At 53.8% G+C, this 12,229-nt stretch overlaps 7 protein-coding genes across 7 annotated transcripts; 4 read left to right on the plus strand and 3 right to left on the minus strand.

Moving 5' to 3' along the window:
• Nucleotides 1–62: 62 nt before the first annotated feature.
• On the plus strand, nt 63–1,216 carry M409DRAFT_28520 (uncharacterized protein; the record flags this gene model as incomplete). The annotated part of the gene is made up of 2 exons (XM_033809073.1): nt 63–101; nt 527–1,216. The coding sequence occupies 2 exons, from the start codon at nt 63–65 to the stop codon at nt 1,214–1,216; spliced, it is 729 nt and encodes a 242-aa protein (XP_033662080.1).
• Nucleotides 1,217–1,283: 67 nt separating this feature from the next.
• M409DRAFT_28521 (uncharacterized protein) lies at nt 1,284–1,607 on the plus strand (the record flags this gene model as incomplete). The annotated part of the gene is made up of 1 exon (XM_033809074.1): nt 1,284–1,607. The coding sequence occupies one exon, from the start codon at nt 1,284–1,286 to the stop codon at nt 1,605–1,607; it is 324 nt and encodes a 107-aa protein (XP_033662081.1).
• Nucleotides 1,608–1,886: 279 nt separating this feature from the next.
• Nucleotides 1,887–2,453, plus strand: M409DRAFT_28522 (uncharacterized protein; the record flags this gene model as incomplete). Its single annotated transcript, XM_033809075.1, has 1 exon — nt 1,887–2,453. One exon carries the CDS (start codon nt 1,887–1,889, stop codon nt 2,451–2,453), a length of 567 nt encoding a protein of 188 aa, XP_033662082.1.
• Nucleotides 2,454–5,553: 3,100 nt separating this feature from the next.
• M409DRAFT_28523 (uncharacterized protein) lies at nt 5,554–6,280 on the minus strand (the record flags this gene model as incomplete). Its single annotated transcript, XM_033809076.1, has 3 exons — nt 5,554–5,770; nt 5,817–6,082; nt 6,128–6,280. The coding sequence occupies 3 exons, from the start codon at nt 6,278–6,280 to the stop codon at nt 5,554–5,556; spliced, it is 636 nt and encodes a 211-aa protein (XP_033662083.1).
• Nucleotides 6,281–6,586: 306 nt separating this feature from the next.
• M409DRAFT_28524 (uncharacterized protein) lies at nt 6,587–8,545 on the minus strand (the record flags this gene model as incomplete). Its single annotated transcript, XM_033809077.1, has 1 exon — nt 6,587–8,545. One exon carries the CDS (start codon nt 8,543–8,545, stop codon nt 6,587–6,589), a length of 1,959 nt encoding a protein of 652 aa, XP_033662084.1.
• A 1,111-nt stretch (nt 8,546–9,656) lies between these two features.
• M409DRAFT_28525 (uncharacterized protein) lies at nt 9,657–10,423 on the plus strand (the record flags this gene model as incomplete). The annotated part of the gene is made up of 2 exons (XM_033809078.1): nt 9,657–10,186; nt 10,240–10,423. 2 exons carry the CDS (start codon nt 9,657–9,659, stop codon nt 10,421–10,423), a joined length of 714 nt encoding a protein of 237 aa, XP_033662085.1.
• Nucleotides 10,424–10,540: 117 nt separating this feature from the next.
• On the minus strand, nt 10,541–11,877 carry M409DRAFT_28526 (uncharacterized protein; the record flags this gene model as incomplete). Its single annotated transcript, XM_033809079.1, has 3 exons — nt 10,541–11,007; nt 11,064–11,643; nt 11,692–11,877. The coding sequence occupies 3 exons, from the start codon at nt 11,875–11,877 to the stop codon at nt 10,541–10,543; spliced, it is 1,233 nt and encodes a 410-aa protein (XP_033662086.1).
• Between the last annotated feature and the right edge of the window lie 352 nt (nt 11,878–12,229).

Consider the following 12,229-nt stretch of genomic DNA (forward strand, 5'->3'; position numbering starts at 1 on the left):
CAGCATATGGTACCAAGAGTTTGGAGGTCAGAAACTTACCGTGGATGGATTGGGATGGCAAGATGAATGCCGACCGTGATGTTGAAGAAGCAAAGAAGTTTGTAGAAGTTGAGCGGCTTTTCAAACGGGGGACTGCAGATCGCGCCGGGCTGAGCACGTGCTCGATGCGGTCGTCTTCACATTCTTCAGTAGATTTCCCATATGCAAGCACACGTCTTCACCAGCGAGAGTATATCTGCAAGCTTGTAGCCTGCTTCGCTACGCTCCGACCTCGCTGCGACTTCACTTGGAACGCCAATTCACATGCGCGTCGCAGCCGTTCGGCGGGACTAAGCGAACCTTCCAGGACTAGCGCGCTCGCCTCTTTGTTCCTTGTCTTTGATTCCTAACACCACCGACCGACCACTGCTCACACGAATTATTTCGTGGGGTCGACCTGTGCTGCTATCTCACATTCTCCCTGCTCGCTTGCGTAAGTTTATTGCCTTTTACGTTGGGAGAGACCTCGAATCTGACCTCGCTCTAGGCATATCCGAATCCACTGCAGCTGATCGCCCATACAACATCGCGACCATGGTCGGCATTAAGAGCACCAACCATACCCTGCGCACTCGATCAGTTCGACCGTCTCGGCGTGGATCCTTTTGGATTACCCCTGACCCTCGCCCAACTCATCCAGCGAGCCGAGGACACCGTCTTCATGTTGGCTGCGGGTCCAACCATCCAGCGCCGTAGCATTCTACTATACCGCCTCGAGCATGCAGAGGTGCTGCTCCTCTTTCTGGCCGGCAACGATGACCTTAGCCTCATCGGTGAGGAGCGTCAAGCCGCCTTCTATGCTAACCGCGCTGAGTATCGATCGCGCTGGAATCTAAACCAGTTGATCGACGGCCGTCTCGTCACTCTTGCAGACGACAGTCTGTACATTGCCTGCGGCGTCATCGCTACCGTACCCTCCATCCAAGGCCGTGAACCAGTACTTCACCTTGCTTGCCCAAGTGCCTACCAACCCACGGTCGCAAACAATGCCCACCCGTCCCTCACCGACACCTCCACGAGCAACCAACCCGTCCCGCCACCGACCACCGATGCTTCATCCTCTCCTCATCCGGCTCGTGGACGGTCGCCGTATGAGATTCAGAGCACCAGCGTCCATCAACACGGCTCACCGAGAGCGCATCGACACACGCAAGAAGCTTTCGCCGGCAGCTATTAAAACGGGGTCGACCACACACTCTGAGAACTTACAAGCGAAGACGTCGTCTGCTTTTGGTTCGAGCCATATGGCGACGCCTCTCTTTCGAGGTCAGAGCGCCAATACCACCCCCACACGCATTCGGTACGTACCAGCCGGTCGCAACTACGATGAGTTCTTCAAGAACTTCGTCAATGCAGAAGCCAACCCGTCCTCTGCGCCTGTCTTCCTCGACCAGCCCAGCACGGCCGTCAACGTACGCGAGCAGTCTCTCTCGACGACCTCAGAGGATCGCCGTGCACCCGCCGAGATGTCATCCGCTCCTCGATCGAGCCACATGGCGACGCCTGTCTTCCGTGGGGAGTCCAGCACAACCGTCAATCTACGCGATCAGTCTCGCTCGCCAACCTAAGAGGATCACACTACTCACCGTCGCAGTTTATAGGCTGATGCATCTTCGGCTTCTCACTGGACCAGCATGAGGGCCCCCCCCCCCCCCCCCCCCCCCCCCCCTCCCCCCCCCCCCCCCCCCCCCCCCCCCCCCCCCCCCCCCCCCCCCCCCCCCCCCCCCCCCCCCAATGATGGCGCCTGTCTTGTGTTTCAGTCCACCAACACACGAACCCAACAACCAGAACTAGCCGAAGACGACTCCACCCGCCATCATGGGGACGCTCCAACGACGCCTACCATGATGTCGGCTGGCCATGGCCTCGTTTCTCCTGTCACTCGTGAAATGCAGGACATAGGCTCTACTGACGTCGCTGAGCGTGTTCCACCCATCCTGATTACACCATCCCGTAGTCGCCGCACTGTCCTCACTCTCACCACGCCAAGTGATGCAGCTTTTGCTATGACGAGAATCCTGGGACGAGTCCCCATGGCTACGACCAGCCGGCACATCTACCACGCTGAATCCTGGACCCGCAACTATGGCAAAGGCCAGACGACCCGGGACTCAGCGCAGCACGCCAACGCCAACGACGTCAGCGACCCCTCTTCGCGTCCTTTACAGTCCTCTGACCGAGTTCGTTCCCGTCCTTCTGGCCGCCAGCGACGTCGTGTTCGTCCACGCATTGGCGCCTTGAGAGTTGTCAACCAGGAGCGTGCCGACGCGGAAGAGTCTGATGTCGATGCTGACTCTGAGGACGAGGCGATTGTTGGGATTCCTGGAACGGAGGCTGATTCGGATTCCGAGGACAAGTCTGACGTTGAGGCTCTGGAGGAGTTGGAGGCTGAGTCTGGAGTGGGATTAGAGTAGCTGGGGCTGCTCACTTGCGCTCTGCAGACGTCAAGAGCGCAGTTTTTACAACGATAGCTGGCATCGCAGAGCTCATACAGAGTCGGGGCCGGACGGTGTTGGTGGCGTTGGTTTCTGCATCACAGAGGTAGCTGGTCCTTTGCAGAAGCCCCTGAATGCTGAGCTTCTGAGATGAGCTGAATACAATACTTGACGATCGCCTTTAAATAGCGCTGTCTTTTCACCTTACTCGTTAGAGATGTTTAACATTGTGCCGCGCATTATGTGGCCAGGTAGCTGTCTACATGTCCGTCTTGTGAAGTTGATATCATGTGAAAGCCTTGGCGCGCTAGCCTCATTCGGAGGCCAAGTGAGAGGTTGCTTTGTTTCTTTTTCCTTTTGTCAACACAAACACCCGTGACACTGAAAAATCAAGACAAAGACGAGCTACGTTTTTCGCGGTGGCCATAGAAGCTCTCGTGGGCTTGAAGCAGCCAACATCACCACAGCATCTGCAGTCGGCAGCTCACCCATCGACCAAACTTCACGGTCGCCACTGTCGAGACCTCGGATATCAACATCTCCATAGTCGTTGCTTCCAATGTCACTCACTTCACTCAATCGCTGAGCTCCCTTCACGAGCCGCGATCACAGACTACACAGCGACCCTGCCTCTTCTCCGGCACCGTCATCACTATATTTGGAGGCGCGCAGCTACCTCGATCAGCGACCAAGTACCAAGCACGCCTTCCACCTCCGCCCCTCAAGCGAGAATCTTCTCAAAGACTCGACGTACACGAGGTCGTCACACATCACCGACCATGAGCCTGCCATTGCCGTTGGACGAGGAGCTGCGCCTGGCATTCTTGTTCCTACCCGCCCAGTCGAATATCACAACCATCGGCTTCTGTATGGCTCAAGCTGCGGTGGTTATCAACTGTAAAAGGGAATATCTGTTGGCTCCAGGAATAGCCTTCACCGACTTATTCATCGAGCGCTGGCTTGATGTCCTTCGACCGAACGTGCCACGCACGTAGATCTTCAGCAACACCAATGTCCAGCGCCTGATCGCCCAGCTCGTCGCAAATTCGTAGACCTTACTCCGCTTTTGGCACGTCAGCGATTGGGGCCAGCTTAAACTCAACCCTGAGGTAGTTTCCAGTTCGGTTCGCCTTCCATCGACATACGATTGGGGACACGACCCAGAGGAGTGGTCCAAGCCGCCAGCCGCCGTCGACGAATACGGCTGTACAACCGAATCATTCTCCCGGTCGAAACCTCAGAACATTGCATGGTGATGCGCATCGATCGAGACCACAGAAGTCTGCTCCTGAGTGATAGCTTGGGACGCGCGAGTGGGTGATGTCGTTCACAGTGACGTGGTATCTGTACACGATAGGAAGGCTGACGCTGTGCAAGAGTAATGGAGACCTTGCGGACGTTAAACGGCTGGGAAGTACTAAGCATGCCATTCCGCAAGGTGGAATAAGAACTAGTGTGGCACTGTCTCATGTGCCCACATCCGGTCTCTGACACAGCAGGGCGAGTTACTAGCGGATCTTGTTGGTACCGTGTTCGAGCATCGCGCCGACCTTCGTCAGCTGATGCTGGCGGAAGTCGTGGCCGAAAGACTGCTTCCGACGTTAAAGGATCTACCACAGGTCGCCACGAAGCGATCTTTGCGTGAGATTGAGAGGTATGTCGCCCACTTCCCCCTATCTGGCATATCGTGTTGCGCGACATATAACCATCATAATGTGTAAGCCAGATTCGAAGGATTTGGAGAAGGCTTTGCAAGCAGGATGGAGGCTCTGCAAGGCAGGTACGAAAGCCATGGTCCGAGACGGAGGTGACAGGGACGCAGTCGAAGTGTTCGAAGAGTCTTCATATGCTTCAAGACAGAGGACGAGCTGGGTTTGACGTTAATGTCGCCTTCCTGAGCGCTAAACCACGAGCGCATGATAATTGAGGTTCGAAGATCGCAAGGGGTAGAAATGCGTAGCCACCCGCAGACCATCTCCTTCCACACGATTCTAGGACGCAGAGCGAAGAATCGCAAAGGGTGGGTCAGGTCTTGGAGGATGCTTGCTCGTCGCTCCCCTACATACATGCCGACAAGTGATGTTTGGGCGTCATATGAGGGGGGTCTGAAGATCATGGCCACGTAGAAGAAGTAGTGGTTTGAAGGACGAGAAAGGGTTTTGTCTGTACGCTCGTCTTATGAACTTACGCCGGGGATAGCAGCCATCCTCTCTCACGGGACTGTCGTTGACTGGCCACTATTATCGGCGGATGCCTTCTCATGCTCCAGATCCAATCCCGCCTCCAGCTTCCGCTCTCCAACAAGACTACTGAAGTCTGCCACTCTTCGCAACGATCTTAAAATAGCATTAGCTAGCTGAAAATTGACCAGGCCATTCCAATGAATCAAGAGTTCAGACCTCCTCGCCTTCTCATCGCCATACCGGAAATCCAATTACAGCCAATAGCTCTCCCGCAATGCCAGTCGAGCCGAACCCCTATTCCACGTGAGTTCCAAGTTCTCTCCTCGGGACTACCAATCCTTCTCCGATAGGCCCATATTCTTTATACCACTTCATGAATGTTGGAGAGAGGTAGGGGTCGTTTCTGAGGTCGAGAGCATTGCCTAGGATCGGAAGGCCTGCATTGATGTCAGTCTGTTCTATCAGCGCTGCATTTTGATGCTTGCCTCTTGGTCCGGGCGAAAGTGAAGCTCCCTGCCTGCGCTTCCTCTTGGATACATTTCGAGTTAGGTAGGCGAGAAGACCAACAACGAGTGCAACCCCGGCAAACACCTTCAACGAGAGCATGTTTGGTGTTAGCAAGGGCGGGCAGTTTCTCATAAACGTCGTTAAGAATGTCCACGAAAGTCTCCAGCAGAAGTTTCCGGAGGTCTATTTTGCGAGACCGAAAGGTAAACGATACTCAAAACGGTGGGCCGTGCGATGCCGCTTCAAGTCGATTCATTCCCACATGACCATGCTCCAAAACGATTCCATGCTTCAAGTCGATATCATTCCCTCAATGCCCATGCTTCAAGTCGGCAGCTTCTCAATCTTGCCCGCAACATCCACCAGACCCAGACCACCTTTTGCTTCATCTACTCATCCTCCTTCTCCAGCTTGATCTTCGCCATGCCAGCGATTGGAACAGCCGTCTTGCGGGTCCACTGCTGCAACAATGGCTCCTCATCATCCTCATCACCAGACGAATCCTCAACGCAGGCGCCACGATACTGCTTCTTTGGTGGTGCTTGCTCGACGTCATCACTCTTGCGCTTGGCTCCAGCAGTGTCGAGCGTCTTGCGCAAAGTGTCGCTACACAAGTCAGCACACTTCTTACACCAGAGTACGGACAGCATACTAGTCGAACTTGGCACGCTTCCACTTCGTGCTGAAACGCACAACCTCCTTCGACTTCTCATCCAGCTGACGTTGCAACTTCTGGATCGTGTCCTGCGCGGCTTGCTGCTTGTTGGAAGCCGCCTTCTTGACAGTCATCACCTGGCTGTTCTTGTGGGCCTCGACTTGCTTGAGACTGTCGATGGTACTCTTAAGGTTTGATGAGTACTCCTTCTCATTGAGTAGTTGGTTCTGCACGTCGGCGATGATGGCGTCTTTGTTGCGGATCTGCGACTGTCAGCACCGACCAGCCACAGCATACTTCATACTCACCTTGTTTGAAGCTGCGTTGATGGTGTCCTGCATAGCCTCCACCTCTGCCACCAAGCCAGTCTGCTCGTTCTGCTTGAGACGGAACAACTCAAACTCGACCTCACGCTTGCTCTTCTCCATATCCTCGAGCTTAACACGCAGGTAATCTTCCATGGTCGCCATATCGATGATGCGGTGTTTGGTGTTTGCTGACGAAGGTGTTGTCGAAGGTGTTGCTGCTGGAAGTGTTGTAAGAGAGCGAGAGATGGCTTTGACTGGCAGGAAGAATCAGACACCACAGACCGCCATCTCAGTTAATAGCACACTTCACCCATTCAACTCCACTTCGGGTAGCACAGTCCATGTTTCATGCCCTCAACTTCACTGCCGATGCGGCGCCGAAAGGTGAAGCAGCAAACGCCGCATCTTGCATCATCATGTGAAAGTCGAATATGCTCAGGTCGTATCATACGTCATCTCTCATACCAACATTGCTGCCACCAGAGCACCAACAACCGCCTTCATCAACACACCACCCACTCGTACCGCATCATTCTGATAGTAGTAAGCCCCCAAATAACTGCAAGTCACCTCCCCAGTCGAGCTCCTCTTCCCATAGCTTGCTTCCAATCCACGGCCAGGATAAGGACAAGCGAATTGCATTGACGCTGGACAGCTCTGCATCAGACTATAGCACAGATCCTCACACGGCAACACCTCCTTGTACGGACCCGGCTGGATCGTTGAATCAATCTCTGCATTCCGCGATTGATTGGTGGCAAAGCTGGAGATGTACGTCTGCCGAAATGCAATACTTCCATCAATGGTGGGTGCATCAGGCATCGGTATGTATTGGGAGTTGAGGAAGATTTCATCCAGCATGGATCCATTGTTGTAAAATTGCTGCCCAACGTTCCTCGGCTGCAGATACGGAGCAGTGTTGGAGAAGTCCTCGCAGCGAGGGATGGACACAGCACACAACCATTCCTTGTATGCTGCTGCACAGTCGGTGCAATTCTTTGCCAGCGAGTACTGTGCGTCGGAGGTGGTGTTGCAGGGTACTTGAGCGAGGGTGTAATTGAATGGAGAATACCAGGTGGTGGTAAAGTTTTCGTAGAATCGTTGTAGGTCGGCAAAGTTGGAGAAGTCGGTGTTTTGGGGATTCGCAGGGACAGCATACGCGACTTCTTCGCAGAATGTGAGATTGAACAGAAGCTGACAGTTGCCGTCTCTTTTGGTCTGGAAGTCAACACCAGTACCCCACACTTTTCCACCTCCACCTACAACACCATCCCCAGAAGCTGTGGAGTTGCCATTCATAGCGAGGAAGGCCATGTATTGGCTAGAGTCGTTTAATCCAGTGACATAGAACTGCTCCTTTGGTTTCTGACCAAGACCACGGGTAATCATCCCCATCTGAACGTGGGTACTGTTGCCTTGAAGGTCGGCTTGCGAGCCTTGAATCTGGCTGTTGTTTCTGACAAACGTCTCCAATCCGCAGAACGAGTTTTCCAGCCCCATGAAACCAGTAAGATTCTGATTGACGGCGAACATGACGAATGGCGCAGACAGATTGAGCCATTTCTGGTACACCTCCGTCGATGCGTTGGCTTCGGTGAGGTTGTCGGTCACGAAGAGCGCAGAGTTGTAGTCGGTGTCCACCAGATAGAGGAAAGGGTCTTCTGTTTCCGCCTCGTGGAAGTACCCATCAATCGAAACAGCCATCTCGTAGTTCCAGAAGCCAGAGAAGTTGCTGGGAATATCTGGCGCCGACACCGCAACATACCAAGTACCGGATGCATTGGGAACGGACGCATTGACGAAGCCTCCGTCGAATGGATATTCCTGCTGATCGCTCCCACCCGGCCCCAGATCCTTGTTCTCTGCACTGTTCGATACATACAGGGTAAGCTGCGGTGGAGATGCGTCCTGCGTTCCAGACCCAACCCACAAAGGTTGTCGACATGTGTTGGCAGAGATGTAGATGGTTGTGCCAGACTGTCGCTCTTCTACATCCCGCCTGCGTAGTTCAGGATGTCTCGTATTGTCCACACGCTTTCCTTCGAGCTGGCTGGGAAATCCAGCGCCCTTGCCGATGGGGTCTTCGATCAGGAACCTGTTGGGGTATTCCCAAATGTCCAAGTCGCCAGTTGATATGTCGAATAGAGTGCCAATGTTGTTGCCCTGAAATTGAGTATCCTTGGTCTCCCTTCTGCTCAAACCCACCACGTCATCGCCATCTCCTTCCTCGCGTATCCGGTGCCAGTTGTGATCTTCCCCTTCCCTCAGCTGTCCAGTCCCATCATGAGCGAGTTCGGCGGCATATGCAAAGTGAGGGTTCGACAGCGACCAGTAGATCAGGGCCAGCAAAGCGAGAGCGGAGACTGAAGCCAGCAGTCGCGATTGAAGGGGGGTGAGTTTGGGGCATTGGCAGAGCATCGCCGCGAACAGCGCGCAGAGGCGCCGCGGCTACGAAAGGTGCGCCAGTGCGGAGTAGGGGTTTGCGAAGTTGAAGCTGTCTTCCAAACGGCAGTCGTCGTCGTCGTCGTCGCGCCTTCGTGTGTTGTGGTGTTGAGGGGTGGTGGTTCTGCGGCGTACGCGGCCCGGTTGAAGGCGTGTCGTCGGAGTTCGCAACGCCAAGCCCGACAGCGACCTCACTCCTTCCTTTCCGTCTCGTCTCGTCTCCATCTCGACATCACCATATCGATGGCCCGTCAGTTGAGAGTCTGGGTTTGCTTAGATCCAGTGACCGGATCCACATCGTGTGTCTCCAAGAAACGCGCGATGCTACCTGACGACCAATAGTCTGACTCCTCCATACCTGGACGAGTAGATCATTCATTGCTCAGCCCGATCGAGGCAGTACTCGATTGCAGCGCATCACCCATACGCATGTGACTCGTCAGGCATGGCTGGCTATACACAGTGCCGCGCGACTGCCCTGTGTATAGCTACATGTGACCCTCGCGTTTCAATTGTATAACATGCGTTCGCAGACCTACAGCCTCTATGATCATTCAAAGAACCACGTCCAGAAAGACCAGGCCGCTGCGGCACCCAGCACTCTGCAGTGCAAGCTGAGCCTCATGAGGGCGACTGTGGCCGAGCAGCTACGTGGCTGGAGATCTCTTTTGAAGCTGCACTCCAGAGCGATGGAGATGTGAATCCTGCTGGTGGCGTCATTGTACCAGGACGGCGAACGACATTGTACTTCCGTCTATAGATGCCTCAATCAGCACATGGAGTTGCATCGTCGCTTGACACTTGAGCAGTGTGAGGCACGATTACGAACTCCAACCTTGATCGGGGATACCTAGGTACCCTCACTTCACAAGTCACATAACGATACCCCTGGGGATAGTCCTCGAGCCCAAGGTACAGTTTCTTGAGAACAGACATGGACCGATGTGTGACTTCCTTTCGAATGGTTGCGTGGCGAACGCGCCTTCCTTTCTTGTTGGCCAGACAAACGCTGACATGGCGTCAACTTCAACTTCATCGCCTCTACTTCTTCCACCAGTGCATGCCGTTCAAGAGTCACTCAACAGAAATGCAGCCTCTCTCATGGGCCAAGGTCGCCGCCGGCGCAACTGTCGACCCTACGACCGGCATGGAGTACAGCATCAAGCCTGCCAGAAGACGCCAAAAACTGCAGCCAGTGGCGAACAAGTGCAATGGCAGACATTGCAATGCCGATCTGTTGCGCTGTCCACTACCGCAGTGCATTCAAAGCGTCCAGGCCCAGCTCTCCAAGATCCAGGCTGACAATGTCGTCCTTGCAGCATCTTGCGACAAGCTGCTTCAAGATATCAAAGACCTCCGTGAGGACATCTTCCGGGAATGCAAAACCGACGACTTCAAAGATGACGACATGGAGGCTTCTCGCATTGCTCTCGGGAAGACATTGCGTCCAAGAGCACAAGAGGTGGAATGTCTATGCGTCGTCTGCGAATTGAAAGCCGAGTCTCAACATCAGACTCTACTCCGCCAGAGATTTGAAGCAGCTCAGAAGCGACACACGGCATTGAAGCAATATCGACGTGCAAATGATAAGGAGACTTTGAAGCGTATCTCCTCAAGGTAAGTCTTCAAGAAGAACCTTCATCGCTGACATCACACTAACTCGTTCCAAGTGTCACGACCGGCAAGTACTTCACGCCGGTTGGGAGTCTTCATGCTGGAGGTGTGACTGCTCTGCGACCCACACTTCAGATGCAGACGTCGTACAATTTTGCCGCGCTTACTACCAACTCCATGTCCGCTCGCCCGCTGAAGATGGGATGGAAGGACAAGCCAAAGCCAGGTGTCAAGCAATGAATCGATGAGATGAAGAAGAGAAGGGATCGAGGAAGATGATGTGGCTTGATGCGAACGTAATGGCAAGGAGTGGAAACTGATAGGGGTGGTCAATCTCGCTGTATTGAGTCCACCAATTCATGACAGAGCACATTCCACAAGATCCTGCCCATCGTCGGGTGATCTATGATACTTGATCACCTCCATTCCTGCAGCTTTCACCAACTCGCCATACTCGGCCAGGGTACGCTCCTTCGATCCATGTGAGAAGGCCATGTGGAAGTCCAAACCAGATTTTTGAAGGTCGTTCCCCGTAGGTTGAAGCACCCTCTCATTGATCAACAGCCGACTGTAGCCCGGCCGCACAGCCTTCGCCACCTGCTTCAGCAACCGAATCGACGTCTCATCGTTCCAATTGTGCAGCACATAGCTCAAGTAGTAGTACAAACTTCCTTGAGTTTCTGTCGGTTGAAGTTCGAGGAAGTTGTGTGCCACGTAGTCGACTCCAGCCATTCCAGTCTTCTCACTATACCCCAAGCCGGCCGCAGCGGCAAGTGCATCCTTGATCACTGGCGGCCTCTCTTCGAGCGCTATTCTGCCCTTCACTGCTGCCTCGTCCAGCTTCTTCCTCAAATTGTGCACCATGACCCCTTCCCTCCACCAAGATCAACCAGCAGCAACCTCTCCTTATCATGACCGCCTCCGACCTCCTCAATCCTCTTCTTGAACATCTCTCCAACATCAATCCACTCATACCAAGCCACCGAATGCACCGCCTTCATAAACTTGTTCAATCTTTCAAGTACTACAGGTGGCTGCCTTAACCAGAATTCATAAGTCGGGATATCGACTTGCCAGAAGCTTTGAAAAGGGCCCACACTGTCTTCAGTAGGGAAGACGTATCCTTGCTCGGCAAAGTAGCTCACCGAGTGCTCCAGCGCGGGGTTGTAGAATTCGAAGAAGTGGACGACCAGACTCTGCATTGCTTCATCCGGTGCTGCAAAGGCGTGCGTGGTGCTGTTGGCAACGTGTGTGCCGTAATCGGACTCTATGGCGAGACCGTAGAGAGTGAGGAGGCGCATCGTACGGGCGATGAAGTCGGGCGAGACGGCTTTGGCGTCCGTGTTTGCCAAAGCATAATCGGCGAGGTCTTGAGATGTTTGATGCTTGGGGCACGCAGCGGATAGTGACTTGAAGATGCCCAAGTCAATGGCAAGCCGGGTTGCCGTTGTAATATAAGGCTGGCAGTCAAGTTAGACCCAAATACTGAGCATTGCTGCACCACTAACCATCATCGTTATCTCATGAGCAATCTCACCGGGAGGCTTGGTGATATTGCGCAGCTGCTGTGCAATCCTCGCAGCATGAACGCATTGGGACTCGAGCTCAGATGCTCTGTTGTCTTGAGCTTTGGCTACCAGCGCTTGTAGATTGGCCAGTTGAACCTCCACCTCCTTCAAAGAAGCTGTGGACATTGTAGGGATGCTGAGGAGAGTTGTGCAGGAGGAAGACTGAGGGATAAAGAGAATGAACAGCACGAAAATGTGCAAAAGCAGCTTACTGAAAAAATACCTTCCTCCAAAGTATTGTTATCAAGAGATACGAAAGCTCGACACTACCATTGATTGCGAATGCGAGGCGTGTAACGTGCCACAGGTCATGTATGTCAGAAAGCTCATCGTTGATGTCTGTGGTCCTTGTTGACAGTCAGCTCGCGAAAAGGTCTCATTTCTCGGGTCCAGAGTCTCCAGACTTCCAACTCAGGGCAGTAAGGAGTATTGCTCGAGGTTAGCTCGGGGGTGGTTGCACGATACGGTGACATCGTAA

Source organism: Zasmidium cellare (genome assembly GCF_010093935.1).
Source record: "Zasmidium cellare ATCC 36951 unplaced genomic scaffold M409scaffold_43, whole genome shotgun sequence".
Classification (NCBI taxonomy): Eukaryota; Fungi; Ascomycota; class Dothideomycetes; order Mycosphaerellales; family Mycosphaerellaceae; genus Zasmidium; species Zasmidium cellare.